The 25,569-nt window shown below is 41.6% G+C and overlaps 1 protein-coding gene and 1 long non-coding RNA gene across 2 annotated transcripts in view; one reads left to right on the top strand and one right to left on the bottom strand.

Moving 5' to 3' along the window:
* LOC123952716 (ras and EF-hand domain-containing protein) overlaps positions 1–5,411 on the bottom strand; it is a 75,002-nt gene extending 69,591 nt beyond the window's left edge. The window contains exon 1 of the mRNA XM_046022064.1: positions 4,854–5,411. Coding sequence (XP_045878020.1) covers positions 4,854–5,275 — 422 coding nt within the window. The 5' untranslated portion in view covers positions 5,276–5,411. The remainder of the gene's footprint in view (positions 1–4,853) is intronic.
* Positions 5,412–5,421: 10 nt separating this feature from the next.
* LOC123952719 overlaps positions 5,422–25,569 on the top strand; it is a 49,603-nt gene continuing 29,455 nt past the window's right edge. The window contains exons 1-2 of the long non-coding RNA XR_006820697.1: positions 5,422–5,611; positions 13,116–13,234. This is a non-coding gene — a long non-coding RNA (uncharacterized LOC123952719). The remainder of the gene's footprint in view (positions 5,612–13,115; positions 13,235–25,569) is intronic.

The following is a 25,569-nucleotide window of genomic DNA, read 5'->3' as shown; positions in this document are numbered from 1 at the left end:
CTTTTTCTTTGTGTCCACACCATAAGGGCAGGATAAATAATCTCTTATCAAGAACTTGACAACAAAACACTGAACCTCACAGTCTGAGCAGGGCCCCTAACCATCTGGCCAGACAGATAATCCTCCAAGGACAGGATGGCCAGAACATGTTTCTGAGGCTAGGAGGCCAAAATGAAATCATTACCTTGAAATAAAATTCAAATATCAAAACAAGGAGGGACCACAAACAAGTAGAGCTCATAAAAGCCAAGCCATGTACAGACTACTACAAAGCCCAGGAGCAAGGCTCATTAGATCCAAGGCAGAGCTCTGGTCTTCTCAACAGACAGACTTCTACTCAGCAGTAGAGTAATGACACACAGAATTATAGTAGAAAATATACTCAAGAGGAAAAAAGGAAAAGCAGCAGAACAACAACAGTTAGAAAATATGTATCTATAAAGACCCCACTTCTGAACCCAGAAAAAGCAGAGAATTCTGGAAAGAATGTGGTCAGAACACAGAGATCTCAGAGCCAGGGCCAGAGGTAAATATCACACATTGGCAAAAACATGCTTAATACCCTTCTAGGACTGGGGGTCCATCCCACTGCCGTGCCTCAAGGCTGGAATAAGTCTGTACCTCCTTGGATGAACACCAGATAATGTTCCTGCCAAATGAGTGAAAAATGTATCTTCAAATACTACAAACACCATCCAAAGCATCAAGATGCTCACATTCTGAGGATACTCAAGAGCTAAAGTCAAGTGGAGCAGAGCTGATCTGCCTCCCCCATCACAAGGTGGCTCATGGCAATGAACTTGATCAGTGGAAAGAGAGGGGAAACTGAGGCACTATCCAATCTTTCCATCTGTCTGTTGACCTCTGTCTTTCCCTTCCCCTCACCCTTCCTGCTCCAAGTCTCCAGCCCTTAAGGTTCTGTTTCTCTGCCTTTATCTGCTCTCTGCCTTCCCATCTGAGGAAGCACATCATGGAAGAGAAGGGGGTTCGTGAAGCAACCATGTTATTAGGGAAAAAGGTGATCAGACTGGAAAGGGCTAATGTGGCACTCGAGAGGGGGAAATGTAGAAGAAACCCTGACCAGTGTGGAAACTATCCTTCTGCTTACTTGTAGCTACATGTTTTAAAAATGTCCTGCTTATGTGGGATTGGTGTTCAGCCACTGATCTTTTTCTCCTGATTTTCATAATCATCACTACAGTGACACGAATATGCTGAAGTACACTGTTTTTGATAACCCATACACAGCTCACAAGTCGGTAGTTTTGGTTCTTCTCAATTAAATTCAGTTTCTACATGATCAAAAGAAAAGCCTTCTCTACAACTGTGTGGGAGGAGGGCGGGGGGGGGATCAGAAACCAAGAGAAACAGCTGAGCAGAGGGGATAGATTTTGGTGTCTGAACAACAAACAGCCTAGCCTTGCCTGGCAGGTCACCAATCACACTAACGCCTGTTACATTACAAGCACCAGCCTGGGTCTGTCCCTGATCTGGCCACTGTGGCCGTACCTGCGTTCACGCACAAATCCAGGGTGGTGCTCGTGCCAGCCGGATCCTCGTGATTCTGTTTGTGAAAAACATGCGGTTCTAACTTGATTTATCAAAGTGTAATCAATTCACAAATAATACTTACAACTGCAAAAGACAGAGTTGAGAAAACTCTGAAAAACTTCAGGTCCAACTAGAGGAGAGAGTTTTGCCATCCCACTACCCCGGTAAAATGTTTATAAATACACACACACACCTCCACACACCATTTCCTTCCTTTCTTGCCAAACTTGGAACAACATGACCAGGTCACAGCATAATGTTAAAAAAAAAAAAAAAAAAGGAGAATAAACAAAAGAAATAAAGGATATACACATACCATGAACTGCATTCTCAGTATATGAATCAAGGAATCAAAGAACGTCAGTTTATTCTGTTCATTTTGCAAACATTTACTGAGCACATTTATTAAGTATCTACTAGGTACAAAACTCCCTTTCATAACACGCCTCGCACAAAAAAATTGGCCAGACTAGGTTAGTAAAGTCTGTTGTCTCTCACCCAATATTTTCTCCCCACTTCATGGAGGGTTCTTGGCCTTGTACAATCTTCCTTCCTGAATTCTCTTCTATAACCACATTGCCTTGCCCACTGTGGTTTCACCTGTTGGCCGACCTAATTCCAGGTCACCAGGAGGTGGTGATGGCCATCCTGCCCCGGCAGAAGATGTACACCTCCTAGCTCAGGCTAACAGTCACTTGACTACTGAAGACATTCCCCTTTAGGGGAAGGAGTCTTTCAATCTTCTACAATAAAACCAACTGAAGAGTGAGTTGACACACATCCCAGAGACCATTTTCATCCTTTTACGGTGCAACCTTATTTCTTCTCTAAGACCACAACACTGATGACTAGGGAGTTTAACTCAAACATGTTTATATTTTTAAACCAGGACTTTGATTGGTCTTACAACTGGAAATTCTGTCAACACTACCACATTTTTCCTTATAGGAGCCAAACATTCTAATATCTGATGACTCATCTTCTCAACCTGGACATGGAAACCCCCTGGATACGCATTGGACAAGAAGCCACCGGGGTGCCAGATGAGGAAAAAAGCCACCCGATGAAATGGCACACCTTCCTAGAGAAACAATTTCCCACTGGGGGAAAATATGATATTTTATACTTAAATAAGCCCCAATATATCATGGAGTTAAAATGAACAAACACATGAATTTTTTAAAAATAGAAACTCAAGGCTTCAAAGACGGCTCCTGGTTACTATTGGGCTATGTTCGCTATATATGGAATTTAACCCTCTATCTTTAGATGTTCTTTGATGAAATTTTTGAGAAATGTTTCACCCACACTATAAACTTCTTGAAGGCATGAACTACATCTCATCCTTCTCTTTGTCCCCAGGTACCTAGGGCAGGACCTACGACAGTGTCTGGCACAAAATAAGCACTCACTAACGTCTGCAGAATTAATTTGGCTGAAATAATGCCAACAGCATTATCGATGATAAACGATTTTTACCGCATTCAGATGAGAGGAAGGAAGGTAAACAGCTGTATGAGAAAGTGGAATAGAAGCCATCAAATTTACCAAGAACAGTTACTGGCTGCCATGGTAACGACAGATGAAGCAACTCAGTTTAGTTCTTTTCCACTTGAACAAGCACAGGAAGGCAAATATTGTCCTTGTTAATCTCCAGTCACAAGGGGGTGTGGCTTAAAATACAAGTCTACCAGGTGACTCTGGTGCCCATTAAATTTAACAACCTTTGAAGAGTTTGGAAAGTCATCATGATAACAGTACCACCAGTAATATTAAAACCCGGTTTCTATACTGATACTAAGAAGACCGTCCTAATCATTTCAAGGTTAAGTGTCAAGTATTTGCTGCTGAGACTTAACAACTGTAAAAAGTAGATATGTGCATAGGTTCGTGTGTAAAACATCCCTGGGTTCATCTTCCCTGATTCTTAAAATTGTTGCCTTTTGTAATTAGTTGGACCTAAACCAAGTTACAGATAAAAGATAATTCCAAGAATATAGTTTGTAGTGATGCTTACAACTTTCCCAGTGGCTAGACTGTATTTTAACTCATTTGTAAATAATAGAAAAGGTGAGTATTACACCCACTTTCTCTACACCTTCCTTCTCATACTTGCAGTGAGTCATTCTCCATGCCTCACTCTCCAAACGGGAGGGAGGAGCTGGGAGGAGGAGGAAGTGCGACTCCCAAGCCAGCAGGTCCAAGTTGTGAATGCGTGAGCAAGACCACTGATCCTCCCAGGGCTATTTGATTTGAGTTTTATGTCTAAGATATGCAAGCTGCCTTTTAACCATAATCCAAACAGAGAGCAGGAGTACATTTTACAGCATTAACATGTTGAGACTGTCTGAGGAAGAAGTGAATACAGCAGTTCAAGACACACCATGACAGGAAGGAAAGCACAGAGGCAAATTACTCTTGAATAAAACCTAAGCATCTTTCCACACCTGGCCCTGCAGGCATTTCCTTTCCCCCTGAGAATTAAGTTAGTAACCTGATATCATTTCTGTCGGAGCCATAGAGTGTAGAATTTATTATATAACTTATTATAATTATTATATAATAATATAATTATATTATTTTATTCCATTGTATAAAAGAGAGTTTTTCAGTTCAACCACATATGGGACCAAATCCCTGCTCTTTCATTAATCAGTCAAGTTCCTTAACATTTCACGGGTCTATATTTCTGGGTCTAAATTTCTCTAATTAGAAATGAGAAAATCCACATCCCGGGGTTGTTGCAAAAACTAAATGAATGAACTCTGTAAAATGCCTAATACATGGTAGGTATCAATGAGTATGTAAGTCCTGCAATACAAATGCCCAACATATTTCGTCTTCTATGTTGTAGGAAAAACAACAAATACAAGAACTACTACATATCAGGGACACCAATTTGACAATCCGCAGTTCAGGCTCCAGGGTGCAGCCAGGGGGCCTTGCTAGAAGGTGCGATGAGATCTGGAGAGCGCTCCTAAACTCTGTCTGGGAACAAACTCTTGATGCTGTGCATTTCACTGCTGCCCCGGTAATTAATAAAGTGACTTTTGCAAGGCCCAGAAGTGAGCAAGGGAAACTTTCTCCCCAAACCCTGACTCTGAACGCACTCCCTTTCTTCAACTCTAGGGGGATCTGCCCTCTGAATAGTTGGACTGAGAGAAAAGCAACTCAGAAAGAAGAGCTGGGTCCAGTAGGTCCAGTAGATCTGCTCACTCTGCGGGTTAAGAGGGAGATGCCAGGGCACCGGTGAGGGCAGGTAACACCATCCTCACCTCCCGCCCTCCAACCCACACACGCACCTGGGGATGAATTTGGCCTCTTCTCCAAGTCGCGCCTGGAAGTCCTGCCAAGCCTGGCCCGCGCTCACCTGACCCCAGGGGCCGGCCAGCGCGTCCCCGTCGCCCTCTTCCTCTTGGCTGTCCTCGGGGTCGGGTCCCGCCTGGGCTGAGGCGGACGCGGGCTCCCGGGGAGCCCAGCCTCGGTGCCGCCCCGCGCGGCAGAACCCACGGAAGCCGCGCGCGAATTCCTGGAAGGTGATGGCGCCGTCGCGGTCAGCGTCTAGCCGCTGGAACACGGCTTCTGCGTCGGCCGGCCGCACGCGCAGTTCCGCGCACAGCGCGCCAAACTCCTCGCGCTCCAGGCGCCCAGAGCGGTTCGCGTCGCAGGCAGCGAAGAGCGTGCGCAGGTGGGCCAGCTCCTCCCGGTCCCCGTCCGCTTCCATCCCGCCCGGCGAGGGTAGCCCAAAGGGCTCCGGGGCGCGATGAGGCGCTTGGCCCGCTGGGGCAGCGGTGATGGCGGGAAGTCCGAGGCCACCTGCTGCCGCCGGGAGCCGGGGCGAGTCGGCCTCGTCAAGCTGGTTTGGCCGCTTGCAGGAATGTCCGGGCAGGGCGGGGCGCCTGCGCGGGCCGGGGGCGTGGCGCTCCAACGCTGGTCGCTCCGCGGCCCTTTCCCGGCTGGGAGCGGGACTCCACATACAGAGCAACAGTGGGCGCCCCAGATTGAGCGCCCCGCGGGGCGGCCCTCACACTTTCCGCTCGGCCTGGCTTCCCCCAGCCAGGTAGGAGGGACGACGCGTGGTTCGGGCTCCCACGCCTCCAGAACCCGCTGTCCCTTCTGCGCCAGCCTCCAGCCAGCAGAGCCCGGGTTTGGGGCCTCTTGGACTTGGGATACCCAGCCAGAACCGGGGCTGCAGCGGTAGTGTTTGCCAGGGTCTTTGGAGTAAAACACTGGTTGCTCCGGTAAAGCCAAGAGCTAGCAGGAGTGTGCAAAGCTACCTGGACAAAAAGAGAAAAGGAAGATGGGGTAGGACTCCTAAACTGGTTACCGTTAAGCATATTTCAGTCTCTTGTAATTCCGGAACTTTGGTAAACGTCTGCATATATAAGTTTTCTTGCAAACCAATCTACGAGATTTACCAGAACAATCCATTTTCTGATTGTACTGGCTTTCCTTAATCCATGACCTCCTAACATTAAGTTCCAACTCGTCAATACACATCAGAAATCACATAGATCTTCCAGATCCCTGCATCCGAATAATTTTTCTCGGTCCATGTCTCCACAACTTGAGAAAGAATTAGTAATCAAAATCCTCTGGCAGGCAGCGACAGTTAAAAACGAGGGTGATTTTTTTTTTTTTAATTTTCTTAGATAAATCTTAGGGAAATCTTATGTCCAAGTGCATGTTACCCTTTGATTTTAAACACTTATTTCAGCAGTGCTATTGTTTTTTGATACTGACTGCTTAATGGGTACAAGATCTTAAAAATTCGATCATTTTGATCTTTTTTCAATCTTACCCTGTTTCCAAGAGACCCTCCTCACTCTGTCATGTGACTTATGCATATGTTCCCTCCAGTGATTCTAATAGCTTGTGAAAAATGCATTTGGGTTATTTTTACTTTATTTGCATTATCCATTCCCTCCCCGCTTTAGACTTTCTTTTATGTACAGCCATTTCTTTTAGTTATGACTCTGTATTTCTATTTTTATCTCATTCTGGATTTTCTTTATTGCTTACAACTTTGATTATTTTTATTATTATTAAAATAAAGTAGGGGACTGGACAGACATCCCTCCAGGCTGGTGTTCATAAACATAAGACTAACCATAAGTGCTAACCATCTGAGGAACTGTTAATTCTTGAATAGTACAATAAACAGAGTCAATGCTCAGCATCTATCAAGCCATAAATATCATGATAATTATCATCTATAAATTTAACTGGTAAATTATGAGAGTCATTCCATTAGAGGCCCTGATCTTAGCAGTCTAATTGCTAAGTGAATATAGTTCCATGCAAGTGGACAGCTAACACATCAAAATGAATTTTATCATTATTGCAATATAAATTGTTATTGATTTTGAGTTTATGTGCCTTCCTGTTTATTCTAAAGATTGATTTTTCCATATAAGGGAAGAAGTGGCTAACTAGATGATGCCCTTAAAGCTTTAGAAATAGACTTGTTAAACTCAACCTTTGAAGTATTATTATCATTACACTGTTAGTAATTACTAAATATCTGTAGTTTTCAAAATAGATGAGTTAATATTTTTAACTGCTAGAAGTGCTTTCTTGAAGACTGCTCCTGCAACTTCATTCCTGAATTCACTTTGACCATTGCCCACAGTTTCTAAATTCTTGTATTTTTTGACCTGCTTTGCCCTTTTACTGAGTTCCTTGACTGAAAAGTCATCAAGAAATACAGATCCTTGCAAATGTCTTGTGTACACATCTTTTCATTTCCCGTGATAATGATCTACTCCAAACCCACTCTAAGTGATCTACCATTGCATAACAACACAACAATGACTTAGTGATTTAAAACAACAACCATTTCATTTGTTCATAATGTCATGGTTATTAACTTGGGCAGGGTTGGGTAAGTAGTTTTTCTGCAGGCTTGCCTAAGATTATGTAGTCATGGTGGTTTCACTGTGGCTGCATGGTGTTAGAAGGCCTCACTCATATCTGGAAGTTGGTGTTGGTTGTTAGTTGAACCCTGTGTCTTCAAGAAGCTAAGTATGGGCTTTGTTACCTGGGGGCAATGTTCCAAGAGGCTAAATCCCAATGCACGAATGCTTTTCAAGCCTCAGCTTGTGTCATGGTTGCTGATGAATATGGATCAAGGCAAGCCAATGTGGCCAACAAAGCCAACATGGTCAACAAGGCAAGCCCACATACCCTCAATGTGGGAGGGGACCATACAAGATAACAGAGAGAGGGACTTGTACTTTATTAGGGGCCCTTATTGTAACAATGATCCTACTTAAAGTACTTGGATAATCTCTAAGACATTTTCTTAGGTTCCTGTCCTGCCGACCTTCTTCTGTTCATTCTACACAACCACAATCGGACAGTCCATCTTAAACGCCAATTATTCCATCATCCTAGAGCTCATTTATTCTCAATCTGTGGTAATTTTGTTACCCAGGAGACATCTGGCAATGTTTGGAGACATTATTGATTGCACAATTTGTCCAGGGAAAGATGCTGCTAACATCTAGTAGGTAGAGACCAGAGATGCTGCAAAGCATCCTGTCATACACAGGGATAGCTTCCCATGACAAAGAGTTATCTGGCCAAAAATGTCAATAATGGTTAAGAAAACCTACATCCTAGCTCATAAATTCCCAGAGGTTCTGCAATAAAAAGAGAACCAACGGTTAACTCTTCATCTGGACATTCAGAGTCCCTCTGGTCCCACTTCATATACTCAATATCTCTCCCTTTAGATTCCATCAGCACTCCTACTATCCCCTTGATGATGTAATTAACATAATAGCTCCTTATTATTGTTGTTGCAAAATGTAAATATGAAACTTAATTTTCCCCTCTTCTGTCTAACCAAACCATTTCCCAGCCTTCGTGGAAGAGTTGGATCCTTCTGTTCCTACCAAAGTTTCCACAATTTCATTGTGACAAAGTCATTGCTTAGTATGAATTATGTCAGCTCAAATAAACAAGGCACAGGAATGCTCTTTTTTTTTTTTTTTCATGGTTTTACTTTTCAAGTTAAAGTTCTATTCTGTCTGGAATTTGGTTTGGGTCAGGTATGAGTTGTAGAATTAACTTTTTTTCTAGTTGTTCTAACACTGTTTATTCCCCATGGATTTAAATGTCACCTTTGGCATATACTCAATTCCTCTCTGTATTTGGGTTTATTTGTGGGCTTTCTAGTCAGTTCTATTTAGGAATTGTATTTTGAAAGAACTCTTGAGCTTATAAAAAGATTCCTGAAGTTCCTAGTGGGGCAACCCACTAGGAACCTACAGAACAATATTTTAAATGTTTGTTTATACATTATTAAGCATGTGACAGAGGAAATCAGGGGAAATAAGAGGAAGTAATAAAGCTTGAGAGTAATTCACTAGGCACAAGTACAAATTGACAACCATCTGAAATTGTCATGTAAATCAGTGAGAAAATAATTGATTTATAGAAAGAGTAAGGAACCTCCAGTTTATCTAAAACATGAGATGCCTCTGCAAAGCCATTCACAAGTTGCTGAGAAATGCTTCTGAATACCTTCAGCAATATACTCAGGGGAAGGCCAGGGCTATGTAATCTGTCTCTAATTTTTTCAAGAAAGAGTGAGAAGAAAGAAATAGTAAGCATTTCTTTTCTGTTCTAGCATCTAGAAACAGCTAGTGAGAAATAGGAGATAACAGAGCAACCTTTTAGAGCCCATGAATTAGTAGGTAAAGAGAGCTTGCCTGTATTTATTAGCATGACTTTGAAAAAGATCAGCTTGCTCTGTGGCTACCCAAGGATTTTAAAAATCAGAGATAATCTTGTTAGAGTGTGTTTCTCAAAACAGTGAAAAGATATTATGTGATCAAATACACTTCTAAAACACAAATAAATTTGGAAAAGAATCCTATTCTGCCCCTTCTTGGATGAGATAAAAAAAGCGGTTTATACTTGCTTAAGCCAAAATTTCCTAAATGTATTTGACTATGAAAGTAGGGTTTTGGGTTTGGTTTGGTTTTTGTTTCAATTTCTGACGGCTTTCCACCAAGTTAGTGATCTTGAGAACATTCTTTGGGAAACCAATGACCAGGGTAATGACTCATGAGAAATTATTCCTTTGCCATAATATCATAAATTGATCCAATTTCCTATAACGGGGAGTTAGCACGACCCCCTAACCTCCTCTTCACTCAGTAAAATGGGAGAGGCTTTTAGTGGAAGCCTGTTGTAATCTACCCTATAGGATTTCCTTCAGGTATAAGAGCTTTCCTCAAAGTCATTTAACATTCCAGTTACTCTGCCCCAGAAAGATCCAATGAGCCTGTTAAGATGGCACAAGATATCCAAGTAATGGCATACCACTGAGGGACCAATTAGGAGGTTCAGAAATTTCTCAAACATAGGCACCCCTGCAAGACCTTGAGTCTTAGTTCTCTCATGAATATCTGCCATGACTTGCTGTTCCTAAGGAAGTTACAAGAAAATTTTGAAGATTTTACAAAAAAAAAGAACGTGTCCACAAATTTACATCATAGTGATTTACTTGCTCTTTAAGTAAATCTGGATAATAGAGAAAAGAATAATGTAACGCTGATATGCCCAAAATTGCAAATATGAACATTTTTGTCAGATCTTTTTTTTTTTAAGAAAATACAGCATTATGGATCCATCCAGATAAACTTCCTCTTTGATTGCGTATTGTTTCTGTAATCATTATACAGCATTGTTGTGTGTGTGTATGTGTTGGAAGTTATCAGACTTTGGGAAATCATGAATTATAGACAATTAGTATGGAATGTCTACCCTTCTCTGGTTTGTGAAATGGTGTCTATACTGTTTAGAACACTATAGAGTTGCTTCAATTGAAATTGAAAAAATTATCCTCTCTCTATTGAATTACCTTTGCCAGAAATCAAATGACCATACACGTATGGGTCTATTTCTGGACTTTTCAATCTGTCTTCTTGACTCATACATTTATCCTTTCACCAAGACCATATGGTCTTGATCACGTTGCTTGATAGTAAGTCTCAAAATCAAGTAGAATAAGTTCTACAGCTTTGTTATTCTTTTTCCAAATTGTTTTGGATATTCCTTGGTCTTAGGTATTTCTATATAAATTTTCAGATCAGTTTTTCAATTTATACTTATATATCTGGCATTGTGATTGTGTTGAATCTTGTAGATCAATTTTAGGAGAATTGATATCTTAATATTAAGTCTGCCTATCAATAAACATGTTGTATACCTCATATGTTTGTTTCCAGCATATAAAATTCAATTGATTTTGGAATTTTGACAAACTTGTATTCTGAGACTTTGCTTAACTCACTTACTAGTTTTAGTAGTTATCTGGTAGAATTCTTAGACTATTCTCCTTACACAGTCATGACATCTGTGGGAAGAAAAGGGTAGTTTTACTTCTTCATTTCCCATGTGTGTGTTTTCTTTTTCTTGCTATATTGCACTGGTTTGGACTTCTACTGCAATGTAGAATTACAGTGGTAAGAACAGATCTTCTTGCTTTGTTCCTAATCATGGGGGAATCATTCACTCTTCCACGTCAATTGTAACGTTAGTAGTAGGGGTTTTGTAGATGCTTTTTATAGGGTTTAGGAATTTCTCCTCTATTCCTGCATTGCTGAGAATATTTATCATGGATGGATTTTGGATTTTGTTAGATGCTTTCAGCATCTGTTTAGAGGATAGTGGTTTTTTCCCTCCATCATCTTGTTAATGTGATGAATAATAATATTGATGAATTTTCAAATTTTAGTCCAGCTTTTACTTTCATGGGTTCTCACAGCTTCTTCACATGGCCCCTCCCTCAGGACAGTTAGACTTCCTACATGGTGCCTCAGGGCTCCAACCATGAGTGTTCAAAGAGTCTTGGGCCAAGGCTGCAAGGCTTCTTAAAACCCAGCCTCAGAATTCTTCAGTGTTAGTTAAGCCACCTTCTATTGGTCAAGCTAATCACTAAGGCCAGTGCCAACTCAAAAGGAGGGTAAATAGTCACCATCACTCAATGAGAGGAGCAGTAAAGAATTTTTACCATCTTTAATGTACCACACATTTTTTGCTTTGAGTTGGGCTTTATATTACACCCTTTTTGTTTTCTACATCTCTGTCTGAAGTGGGATGGGCTATTTCTCACTTCAGCTCTGTCTACAATATTTACCTGATACTCCCCTCCCCTGCTTTAGACCTCAACTTCCCCTCATTTCCCTGACTTTCCAAAAAGAGATTGTGCTTCCCTCTCAAGTGTCCCCATAGGGCCCCATTTCCTCCTCCATACCTACTGCACATGCGGAATTGTCCTCCAGCCATGCTGTTTCCCAAACATTAAGCATTCTTTTTAAGACTCTGTACTTCATCTACAATATTCGCTCTGCCCAGGATCCTTTCCCTATGTTGTCACCATGCAATCCTATTTATCCTTTAAATATCCTTTCACAAAGTTAGGCTTCCCAATTTGGGAGATAAGAAAACTAAATCTGAGGTTGAGTGCTATGACTAAAATCACGCAGCTACTAGAACTAGGATTCAAACCAGATCGCCCGATTCAAGTGCTCCATGGCACTTGTACATGGCACAAGTACCAAAGGCTCTTTTGCTCCGCCCTGTCCCTATGCATTCTACCCAACAGTCAGCCTTGAGGCTGTTCGAGTTTACTTTGCCTGCGTGTCTAGTTAACTGTAGATACCAAGCAATTTGTATCTCCTCTGAAAGTAGTGGTGGTCAAGCCCCCTTGCCCTCGCTGTAGAGCAACACTGAGTTGACCCGTACAATATTCAGCATTGGGACTGAGACAAAGTTATCTACGGTGACGTTACTTGATGTCAGTGGTGCACTGTTGCTTATCCTCCTTCCCTTGACTGTTCTACCTGCCCCACTGTGCTTACCTTCCATGTCCACGTGAATCCTCAACCCAGTGTCTGGGTAACCTGCCAAAGACAGTGCACACCTACTTCCTTGGCATGAAATAGTCACAATAGAGACTCAAGTCAAAGGGCATGACCCTGTGGGATATATGGGCTCCCTAGAAGCCACTACAATGCCCTGATACAAGTTCTGAAGAAATAAAATAGTAGGCATTGCTGTATTACATATAAAACCATGGTGCATACAATTAAATATGTATAGCATATAAAAGGAAAATATTCCTTCCAGAGTTAATTGACATATTATTCTCTCATAACACACTGAGTGACTTAAAAGTAGATTGCAGTTTACCAATCAGGAATCTCAGGTAAAAGTTTAAATACATTATAAACAAATAGTACATACTGGCAAGAAAATACCAATATTTAAAATTTTATCATTTTTTATTTTATTATGGGGGGTAGATATGTTTGACATACAAAAATGGATTCCTTTTTATACGATCTCAACACAGTACCATGCAATTATTCCTTGATTGTCTACCTCTTAAGTCAAAAATAATTTATATCTTGCTTTAATTGGGAGTATTTCTGGGCATATTTAACTTAGTATATTGTTAATGTCTTTATTACTAAAATTCTATTTTCCTGAAAACATTAGCATCAAATAATACTTGGACTCTTGAAAGTCTCTTTTATTTTGCACAGGTCAGAAGTGACAATGCAAATATAAAGATGGAGAATCTTCAACCAAAAAAAAAAAAAGGTGAAAAGCAAAACCCCCAATTATGTGGAGTGGAGACAGTGGAACCTAAATTCTAAGCATGGTAAGTGTATGAAACTTCTTTATGTTAAGTACTTTATGTTTCTCAAGGAGAAAGATAGCATCAAACTTGAGAATATCAAGTACATTTTTAAATTTTGTCGCCTTAGTGAGGGATGGTGAGAATATCTGAAGTTGAAGACCAGCTATATTCTGAAGGAAAGGATATGTTCTGTGCTACTGTAACACTCACTGTCCATAAATAAAATTTTATTGGAACACAGTCCTGTGCATTCACTTTCACGCTAGATGGGCACAGCTGAGTAGTTGGAATAGACACATCTGACCTGTAAAACCTAAAATATTTATTCTCTGGCCCTTTACAAAAGGATTTTTCCAACCCTGCTTTATGTGAAGTAGTGAGGGAAGGACATGTTTCACATATTCTCATAGCTCAAGTTAACGAAATGCACTAGCAAATGATGTCTTTATTTTCAAACTAATTCTCTACCTTCGTGCTTCTGAAAATTCCTCAAATCCAATAAAAACATAGTATTTCAGCTTACAGGGAAAGAAGTGCAGTCATCCAACAGCAATAGTGCTAGCATGAAGGAAGAATGTGGAAACTCTTATCAATGGTGACTTGTTTAGCATTTTTTTAAAATAAGGAAATACTGCCCAGCCAGAATCTTATGCAATCGACTGACATGTGTGACTGTTAAGGTCTTTAGTTTTGTATTGTATTGTATTTAGTTTTGTATTGTAGAAGAACCCAGTGATAAATTCTTCTTAGGATGTATTAATTTTGCCTTTGATAAAGAATTGCCGGGTTTTAGAAGGCAAAAAGGGTCATCATTTTTATGGTGCTTCCCATTTTGCCTTCCCTGCCAGCAGCTCCAAATTCAGCCCTCCCTCACCTTGACCCCAGTTCCATTTCTCCTGTTTCTCTACCTGGTTTCTGAGCAAACATTTTTTTACCATAATTTCACATTGCTCAGCTGTGTGTGTGTGTGTGTATGTGTGTCTGTGTGTGTGTGTGTATCTGTGGGTGAGTCTGTGTGTGTGTTTACCTATTAAAAAAAAGTCCTAAAGCCTTTGGAAAGGAGGCAGGATTTAAAATTAGGAATAATTATAAACAACTATTAGGCAGTAGTGTGCATTTTAATGTTGATGGCATTGGAACAATAATCATGCCAGTATTTCCTTATTACTTTACTACTTATTTTTTTTTTTAGTTTTTTTTTTAATTATTATTTATTTGACACAGAGAAGGAGAGGGAGAGAGCAAACACAAGTGGGGAAGCAGCAGGCAGAGGAAGAGAGAGAAGTAGGCTCCCCACTGAGCAAGGAACTGGACATGGAACTCGATCCCAGTACCCTAGGATCATGACCTGAGCTAAAGGCAGACACTTAACAGACTGAGCCATACCGGTGCCCCGATTTACTACTTGTTTTAGAACTGTCTAGTACACATTCAACTTCCCCCCCAAACTTACGTTCTAACAAAAGGCAAATCATGTTCTAAGATCACAATGGATTTCTTAGGAAATCCTATGAATTTGATCTCAAATGCTCAAAAATTACTTTTAGCCCCAGGGAATGCAATATGTGCATTGTTAGATCAGAGACACATTTATACTCATAGAAAATAATGGAGAAATATACATTTCTATGTGGCATGGAAGTTCCCAATTCTATAATATGAGGAGATGTTAAAATATTAATCTTTTTTTTAGAATAAGAAAGATTAAAGCTCCTGTTCCCAGAGGTACAAAATGAGACAAATTAGATCAGTCAGATAGAGATCTATAAAATTCTAAAACCCTTCCTATTCCTCTGGAAAGTATTCTATAATTCAGTATTCAAAGGATGAGATATTCAAATAAGGCTCTTTCACCAATACCCCAGAGTCTCAGCAATGAACTAGGGCACTAATTTTTTACTAATGTCGTAATTGGAAATACAGAATCAGGATTTCTAACACTCTAACATGTGTTCTTTAATTTGTAAATCTTTAATGTTAAAGAAAGATGGGTGAATAAAATGAAATCTAGCTTTAAAAAAAAAAAGGAAGATGTCATATTTGCACCATGCAATGAGATATTGGAAGAAGACAGAATTCTTTGCCACTAACACATTTGTGGAGGAATGCCATACCTGTAGGATTTTGGAAAATAATGTAAATTCCATTATGTCTTCTAAGTTCTGAATTCATATTTTTTAGTAATGAACAAATTATTAGTTAATTTTTATAAGACATAGAAAATCAGCAAACTGAATTTCCTCAAACTGTTCCATTGTTTTGTTCGTTTTGAAACCTAAAAATTTCCGGGGTTCCATACAGAAGTATTTGTTCTATGGATTCCTCTATTTTCTGAAAGATTAACTCATTACAGAAATCTCAGATTTCCTCCAGAAAGTTCAGATTTCACAGAGGAGACTAGGATTAATCAAATAATTCTTGAAATATGGGACATCTGAAATGGTAGTTTCAACTCCAAAAACTCCTCAAATGCTTTTATTTCCCTGGCTTGTGTATCGTTCAGGTAAATGATATCCCAAGGACAGAGGCCAATGTAATTGAAAAGTATATAACACCCCCCCAAGTATTTTTTCCTGAACTTTTCAATGAATTTCAAAGTACCAAAGAACTAATATAATTTTTGTGCTATATGAGAAGTCATGAAAACTTGATTTGGTCTTAAATGAAGTTACCAGAAGCTATTTTCTGGGAAATATTTAATGATAGCTAGAACTCTGTGTTGATAAAATGAAAGCAACACTGAGGATTTATAAATAATAATAATATAAATATTAAATAATAAACCAATGCACAGCTGATATCAAGTTTTCATTTTGTGATGACATTTAAGCCTGAAAGAGAAACAAGGGGACAAAAATCAACATTCTCTTACCATCTACAGTTTTCACAGTTTTTGAACCACATCCAGGGTGACATTCTTGTAGAAACTGAGTTTCACATGTTCCAAACTAATGTGACAATAATTAGCCAATGAGCAAACTCTGGAAAGGAAAAAGAGAACCAAAAGGTATGAGGATAGATAGTGAAGTGTACATTTCTTTTTCTTTTTTAAAGATTTTATTTCTCCATTTGACAGAGATCTCAAGTAGGCAGAGAGGCAGGCAGAGAGAGAGGAGGAAGCAGGCTCCATGCTGAGCAGAGAGCCCGATGCGGGGCTCGATCCCAGGACCCTGGGATCATGACCTGAGCTGAAGTCAGAGGCTTTAACCCACTGAGCCACCCAGGCGCCCCTGAAGTGTACTTTTTTATGACATTTTCGAAAACTCAGCCCCCAAATTTACCTTGGCCTTTCATGTTCACTAACCCCATGCTATCCCACCTCCCCTACCAGTCCTGCCCTTCCATCCAGACAGAGACTGCAAACATAGTTCCCTAAAAGAAGCACATACAATGAACACACCTAATAAAATTTCCAGGCCAAAAACCAAAACAAAACAAAACAAAAAAATTAAAGATGACAGGGGCAAAGATCTAAAGATGTCAGATTCTATTTGGAGATACTTAGAGAAAGGGTAATAGTAGATAGATCCAGAGGGTTATTACGGTGTTGTCATTTTGATGGGTATTTAGTAATAATGAAGTAGAAGTGATCATTATCTTAACATCTGGCACCAGACTTACTCCCAGAAGGAACCTGTCTTTGTTTGGGCTAATACTGTGCTAGACGTTTGTAGGAGGAAAGGGCCCGCAGAACAACACGTGATAGTTCTGCCACTCTTCATGGACAGGGATGGGTTTTTCTTCCTCCTGACAGCTGGGTAAAAACCTTGGAGCGGGGAGAGATAGAAGGCAGAAAATGGAGCGAGGCCAGAGCCGGCAAGGTGAAGTTGACGGGACACTTGAGGATGAGAGAAGGTGTTCTCTTTGTTGTGATGTACACCTTTCTTCAGGTTCCCTGAAACATTTCTACTGAGGTTTATTTCACTCACAACTGAGATAGAAGAAGAGGCTGAGTTTGCATATGGGAGGGAGCAGGACCCAAGAAGCACAAGACAGAAGGGGACCTGAGAGGGTTTGTCAGACCCATGAGCATGGGATTTTGGTAACTTTGAAGAGTCTACCTAGATCTCCAAAGCAAAATGTCCTCTCCCAGGAAAAGGGATCCATGTATAACCTAAATTGTTAGTCCTCGGAGGATGACTCCTGGACCAACAGCATCAGCATCACCTAAGAAATTGTTAGAAAATTTGGGGCAGAGGGGCTTCACTCCTGACCCACTGATTCAGAAACTATAGGGTTGGGGCTCACCAGTCTGTGTGTATAGGTGTGTGTGTGTGTGTGTGTGTGTTTAAGATTTTGTATATTTATTTGAGAGAGAAAGGGAGAGAGAGTGAGAGCACATGGAAGGAGGGACAGAGGGAGAGGGAGAAAATCTCCAGCAGACTCTGCACTGAGCACAGAGCCAGACGTGGGACTCAATCTCATGACCCCAAGATCATGACCTGAGCTGAAATCAAGAGTTGGATGCTCCGCTAAGTGCCCCACACCAGTCTGTGTTTTAACAAGTCTTCTGAGTGATCCTGATGTACATAAAAATTGAGAATTACTGATCTTAACGATGGTTCACAGCTTTGGCCACAGAGCAGATATAACTGTGATCCAATGATTAGCAAAGATGGATGCCAGAGAATCATTGTCAGTGATTCCACCAATCTAAATGCTAATTATTATCATCTTTGCTCTCCAGATATAAACCCAGATAGTATGTGTGGCCTGTACTCACTATCAAAGATGATCTGGTTGGGGATTTTGAATGTTTCAAATAGCATACCACGGAGAGTTCTCCTAATGTTAACAAGGGCAAGGGGAAAAGCTTCCTTAGACTGTCCCTGAAATAATTACCCATGTTTCGTACTGGTGAAAACACATATCTGTAGTAAGTAATCTATGCTTTTCAATGTTAAAAGAACATTATACATACAAAACCCCCTGCAATTTCTGTCCTCATCTTTAAAATGGACATTTTCTTAGAGCACCTGGGTGGCTCAGTCAGTTAAGCCTCTGCCTTCTGCTCAGGTCATTATCTGAGGGTCCTGGGATCAAGTCCCATATCGGGCTTTACTGCTTGGCTAGGAGTTTCCTTCTCCCTCTCCTTCTGCCCCTCCCCTCCAACTTATGCTCTCTCTCTGTCTCTTTTTCAAATAAATAGGTAAAATCTTAAAAAAAAAAAAAAAGAAAAATGAAAATGGACACTTACTCTAGTTTTCAATTAATAACAGAAAAATTGGTGGACTTTAATGTCATGATAATATCCATAAATATTGAAATTCTGGTATTTCTCTGGGTTCCACTTAATGATTAGGCCAGTGATTTCTAAGGAATAAGTCTTCCCTATAATAATTATGAAAATTTAAAGTTCTTTAAAATGGGTTTATTCAAATTGAGTAATGATAATTTTTACTTTTTAAGAAATAACCACCTTAAATAAGTAGCATGAGTTTATGCATAGTGAATAATACTTATTTGAATAAAAATAATTTTAATGGTATTTATAAACAAATAATAATGCCTAACACAGAGTGCTTTTCATATTCTGGGCCCCTAAATCTTTTCCTGAGTTAAGTCACTCAGTCCCCACGACGACCCTGAGGCAGGACCTATCATTTTCATCTTCATGTTACTGATGAGGTAAGTGAGGCACAGAGAAGTTTAGTATCTCATCCAGGGTCACCCAGCTAATAAAAGAGCTGGGGTTTGGGCCAGGGAATTGGGCTTCAAAGTTCATGCTAAATCAATCCTGCCTCTCAAATGAAACAAATGATTTAGACTAATTGCACAAGAAGAATTAAATGAGTGTTTTCCTGAACATTTTAGAGATCTTATCACCTCCCAGAAAAAAAAAAAAAAAAAAAGTAATCTGCTTCTCATTCCTAAGAGTCTATTAGTAAATGAGTGGGCAAGACTGTGTTTGATAATTGTTCCTGTTCATTTCTAGTCCAAACCTCAATGGTAATATAAAAACCACAGGACGCAGACCCAGGTTTCTGTTGTGTTTTTCATGAGCGTGAGAGCAGTGTTCCATGTTTTCCTCTAAAAAAACAAATTCACTAGCGTGAGGAAGGCAATGTAAGGACAGGTTTCACATTTCTGTAAATGTTTCTCTCAGGTTATTCAGCCACTTCTGGAAGTCCCCATCGCTTTCAGAATAGAACATTCTTTTCTCTTACAATCGAATAAATCCTGTTCAGATAGGCTCTGCTTTTAGAGGTACCTGTGCTCCGAGAGATGTAGTAAAACAATGAGACACCCGCACCTGTCGTATATTTGCCTACTTGATCACCTCTCTCCAAATTAAGCTACTGAACTGCTGGCTTGGGGGCAGTAAACAAGGCAACATAACTGGTTTTGAATTCACATTTGAATTAACTGAATGTTTTATTGGAGATGAAGTAAAATAGAAAAGGAAGATCCTGAGGTGGCATGAAGCAGATAATCCAGTAAGAGTGCCAGGAGAGCCAACAAAAATGGGGGTGTTGCCATAGTTACCAATAAACACACACACACACACACACACACACACACACAGCCTACAATCTCCATGTCGGTAAGATAGTGAAAACCAGCAAAATAAGCTCTCAAGTCTGGGGTTGTTCTCTCCTCTGTACTTTAATTAGTATGATCCAGCCTTTGGAGACAAGCCAGAATGAAAAAAAAAAAAAAAAGTCTTTAATTCTGCCTGTTAGTAGGTTCTAGCCTTATGAAACCCTCTCTGAAGTAAAGCCTCTGGTACATATCTGTGTAATTAGAGATACAGCACCCTTCTACCGTGAAGATAGTCTCCTAATTAGGGAACTGACCTGAGCTGTGTATCATTCGTGCAGGCCCCCTGCCAACAGTAACACAGGAATACTCGGGTTCTAGTCAAGTCACACTTTTGTTAGTTCTGTATCACCCAGATGAGCGACTTTTGTCTCAGAGAAAAAATCAGTAAAAGCTAACAGTGGCTTATCATTATCCCAGCCCACTGTATATTCACTTTTTTCTTTGTTATATATCAGTCAGACATTTATACGTGAAATCCAAACACGTATAATAAGCTGATCAATGGGATCATAAGCACAGTCTTTATCCAGATACTCACAAATAAAAGACAAAATGAAAGAAAGGTGAACAGAGGTGTGGGGTTTGGGGGGTAGTTTCCATCTGTAACATGGCTTAAGCATAAATAACAAATTGGGCCTGAAGGAAAAGTAGGCCTCAAGGCTATAATGAAGTACATTTATGATGTCTTCCTTTCTATTCTGTTCTACTGATTTTTCCCATGTAGAGATCTGTAGGCTCTGACAAGCATCCTCTGTCTACCAACTGCGGCCTCCATTATGAAGATCATAAACAGACATGATTAGCAAGAGGGATGATATTGGTGAAGTTGCAAAGAGGAGAGGAAGCATGTTGGTTCCCTAAATCTAACAGAAGTGTGTGTGGGCCAGTGATCTGCTAATCCAAGGGCATAGATCTGTGGTAAATACTGTTGTAAATGAATGGAAAGACCAGGGTAGTTTGAATTCATGTCTATTTTATATGCCCCTCTTATTTCCATTTGGGCCCATTTCCAGATCCTGTATCTAGTATAAAATGCAGTTTCACAAGAGGAAACCAAGTATAACCTTTATATTTTTTGTAGAACAACAAGGGGGTCACACCCTAAAATACCATCATAGAACAAATGAATTCAATAAAAAGGGCAACGTGTGTGACTCTTCCTGTTAGGGTCCGTAATCAAAGGAGTGAGACTGATACAAAGTGAAGGTCAAGCAAAGCTTTATTTCGTGCCAAGCATGGAGAATCAAACTGACTGGTCAGGGCCATCTCTTACAAAGACGCGAGGACCCTTCCCAGACTCACAGACTAACTTTTATAGAGGTGGTTGAGCCGGGCTTATACACAGGTGGCCAATGAGATTGCAATACACAGGGAAAACTGCACAGTCATGCTAGGTCAGCAATACGGGTGGCCAATTGAATTTCAATTTACCATAGTAAATATATGCGCACCCTACTGATTGGATGTCTCCACCCAGCCTGGCCTGCACTTGTATCTGGGCCCCGCAAGTAAGTTCCTCTGGGAGGGGCAGGGTCAATCCAAGTTTACAACAAAATGGCTCCCTCTGACTAACCAGGCCCTGCATTCCCCCCTTTTCTTTGGAAATTAGTCAAATCCTTGACTTTTCAGCCAGTTCTATGTTCTGTTGTAAGGGGTTATGTTGAGCATGTAGACTAAAATTTTTATCGCTCTAATTTTCTTTTGTACAAATGACATTAGGGTGTTTATAATGCAGGCTCCAAAAAATAACAGTAGTGCACAGTCAGCTGATGAGTTAGCCATTCTCCACTTTGTATAACCTTTTCATTTTTCCTAATTCCGTTGTCTAATTTCCCACCTATACTTTTTTTGTCTTATGAGGTGACTCAGATGCTCTTAAACAGTTAACAATGTAACAACAATGAACTCATAGTCTTCTGAGTCTTAGCTTTAGTCCATGGTCAGCGGGGTCCATCGGCTGCGGCTTCCATCTCTGGGGGGCGTCCTTGTCCTCGGCTTGTTTAACGTGACCCGCGTGAATCCAGGCCCTGATGCCTTCTACTTTTATTGACCTGGGGGTGGTCAGGATGACAGTAAATGGTCCCTTCCAGCAGGGCTCCAAGTTTCCCACTCAGTGGCGACGTATCCAAACCAAGTCCCCAGGTTGGTAAGGATGTGGCTCCACCTCCATCTCTGTCCCAGTGTGGGCAGTGAAGATCCCTGCATGGGCTTTTTTTAGGACAAACTGTAATGCCTGCAGTGACTGGAGTACAGACTGATCAGTCATTTCTGCTATAGCAACCTCTTGTAGCTGAGGGCAGAGCGGGGGGGGGGGGGGTCCTCCCGAATATTATTTCAAATGGGTTCACCTTGTTTAAGTAGGGCGTACACTGTATCCTGAGGAGGGCAAAAGGAGGGAGATCCACCCTTCCACCACCAGTCTCCAGAATTAGCTTTGTCAAGGTTTCTTTAAGAGTCCGGTTCATTCTCTCTACTTGCCAGAACTCTGAGGCCGTTAGGCACAATGTCGTTTCCAATTACTGCCCGCAGCCTTGACCAATGCCTGTGAGACTGAACTCACAAATGCAGGGCCATTGTCTGATCCGATCACGAGAGGCAGCCCAAACCTAGGAATTATTTCTCCTAATAGCTTTTTAGCTACCACTCCTGCCATCTTATGTTTGGCAGAAACAGCCTCCACCCAGCCTGAAAAGGTATCTGCAAAAACTAACATATACTTGTGCCCATGTTTTCCAGGTTTCATCTCTGTAAAATCTATTTTCCAATAAATTCCTGGTTCCTTACCTCTTCCTCTTTTCCCTCTTCCCATTCTAGTTCCTTCCGCATTAACTGCCTGGCATTGAGCACATCTATCAACTATATCCTGAACCATACACCCTAATTTAGAAACCTGGAACTGCTTGCCTATAAGCTCCTTGAGTTTGCGTGTCCCCAAATGAGTACCCTGATGTATCTGGTCTACTAACTTCTTACCTAGCCTTCAAGGAAGAATTATTTTTCCTGCTTTAATCTTAGCCCAGTCCCCTTCATAGTCCAATTAAGCCCATTTTTGTAAATACTTTAAATCTTTCTCTGAATAGTTCAGTTTTTCTGGTAAGGCTGGAGCCGGGACTGTAACCAGCTCTTGTACTGTTTCTCAGGCTGCTTGCTTTGCGGCTTGATCTGCTAATTGGTTTCCTTTTGAAATCAGATCACTCCCCTTTTGGTGTCCCAGGCAATGCATAACGGCCACCTCTTTTGTATCCCAACTAGCCTGGAGGAGAGCCAATATTTCTCCTCTGTTTTTAATTCCTTTTCCTTCTGCTGTTAATAAAACCCCTTTCTTTATAAATAGCCTCATGTATATGGAGAGTAGCAAAGGCGTACCTGCTGTCCATATAGATGTTGGCGGTTTTACCTTTGGCCATCTGCAGTGCCTTGGTGAGTGCAGTCAGCTCTGCTTTTTGCACCGAGGTTCCATGTGGCAGGGCTGCCATCCAGAGTTCCTGCTCAGGGGAAACCACTGCAGCCCCGGCATACCTCTTTCCATTGACCATGTAGCTACTCCCATCTGTGAACAGAGTCATCTGAGCATCTGGAAGGGGAATGTCTCTGAGGTCCGGCCTTACTCCTCTGACTTGTGTTAGGACCTCCCCACAGTTGTGTGGGTGGTCAGCCAGCTCCTCTGGCAGCAGCATGGCTGGATTTAGCACCGCCGGGGGCTGGAAGGTCACTCTTGGTTCATTGAGGAGGAGGGCCTGATACCCTGTCACTTGGGCGTTCATCAACCATCGGTCTGGTGGAGTCCAGAGAAGGCCCTCGATAGCGTGGGTGGTGGTCAAGAGATTTTGACCCAAAGTCAATTGACTTGCATCCTTGACCAGGAGGGCCATGGCAGCAATTATGCAGAGGCAAGGGGGAAACCCAGCTGCTACTGGATCTAGTTTCTTGCTAGGGTAGGCTACTGGCCTTTGCCAAGGCCCCAGAATCTGAGTCAAAACTCCTTTGGCCACCCCTGCTTCTTCATCCACATACGAGTAGAAGGGCTTCTGGGATGGCCAATGCTGGGGTACTCAGTAAGGCTGTTTGTAATTCCTGAAATTCTCCTTCTGCCTCAGGTGTCCACTTTTTCATAGTGAGCACCCCTTTTGCCAGTTCGTAGAGAGGTCTGACAATCTCCGCAAACCGAGGTATCCACAGCCTACAGTAGCCCACCGTCCCAAGAAACTCCCTCATTTGTCGGGATGTGATGGGGTAGGGTATTGGTTGATCACCTGTTTCCTGGACTCAGACAGTGAATGCCCTCCCTTGTGGAGATCAAAGCCTAGATAAGTGGCATGGTTTTGACAGAGCTGTGCTTTCTTTGTTGACACCCAATACCCTTTTACCTGCAGAGTCTGTAAGAGAGTTCTCATCCCCTGCAAACATGACTCATAGTCCTCAGTGGCTATTAGCAAATCATCAACATACTGTAACAGAGTGACTTCCAGGTTGGAGGTTCTGTACTCACACAAATCCTCATGTAGAGCCTTGTCAAAGATAGAGGGTTAATTCTTGAACCCTTGGGGAAGTCTTGTCCAGGTGAGCTGGCCTTGGAATCCTTCCTGTGGGTCGGACCACTCAAAAGCAAAGAGGGGCTGAGACTCCCTTGCTAAAGATATGCAGGATGAAAATTGGGCTCGCATGTCCACCAAAAAATCAATTGGTTTCCCCTCCACTTTAATTTTTACTCCGGTGGCCAGCATTGCCATCTTCCTTTTGGGCACTCCCTGGCCCAGTGTCCTTTTTCCTTACAGTAAGCACACTGATCTGAATCTGTGTCTTCCTGCCTGCCTTCTCTGTGCTTAGGCTTTTCCTTCCATTTACCATCCCCTACCTGTCTCCTCCCTGCCTCATGTGATGCCAAAACCTTAACCGGTTTGTCTGTTTTTCATCCTCTTGTGCATCCCTGTTGTTGAAAACCTTTTCTGCTATTCCCACTAACTCAGTCAGATTCTTCCCTTCAAATCCTTCAGTTTTCTGAAGTTTCCTCCTTATATCTGGGGCTGACTGACTGGCAAAAGCAAGATTCATTGCCCTCTGATTTTCGGGTGCCTCAGTGTTGATCGGGCTATACATTTTATAGCCTTCAATAGCCTTTCTAGGAAAGCTCCTGGAGACTCATTCTTACCTTGAGTCATCATACTAATTTTAGATAAATTTATGGGTCTCCTTGCAGCTGCATTGAGGCCTCCCACTAGAGCCTGGCAGTAGAAACGTAAGCTCTCCTTACCTTCATCAGAGTTTGGATCCAAGTCGGGGGGTTCCCTCGGACAGTAGTCCTCCATTTGCCAGGGATTGAGGTCCCTGCCAAGTCTCTCGCTTATCACCTTATGGGTTTCTCGCATGATGCGATCCCTCTCTTCTGCATTGAAGAGAGCCATAAGGAGCTGTTGAATATCCACCCAGGTAGGCTGGTGGGTAAGAAAGACAGTCTCCAAGAGACTAATTAAATCATGAGGGTGGACGGAAAAGGATTTGTGTTGGGCTTTCCAGTTATAGATGTCAGAAGAGGAGAAAGGGATATAGGGCAGGTGGGAGCACCCTCTTCCATATGGTAGAGCAACCTCATGGAGAGGCAGCATTGACACTAATAGTACCAGTGAGGTAAAGGGAGGCAGAGGGGGATAAAGGAAAGGGGAAGGATCAGGGTGGTTTCTCTGCTTCGTGGTCCCATAGGTGGACCCCGGCCATGTATGAGGACTGGTAAGAGCGTCTCGGGACCGAGAGTCAGGTTTAGAGGACAGATGTGGGGGGGATTCCACATCCTCCGCATCTGATGGAGGTAGGATGGT

The sequence above is a fragment of the Meles meles genome, chromosome 11, assembly GCF_922984935.1.
Source record: "Meles meles chromosome 11, mMelMel3.1 paternal haplotype, whole genome shotgun sequence".
Lineage (NCBI taxonomy): Eukaryota > Metazoa > Chordata > Mammalia > Carnivora > Mustelidae > Meles > Meles meles.
The sequence above is the reverse complement of the archived record's forward strand: the minus strand, read 5'-3'. Positions and strand labels throughout refer to the sequence as shown.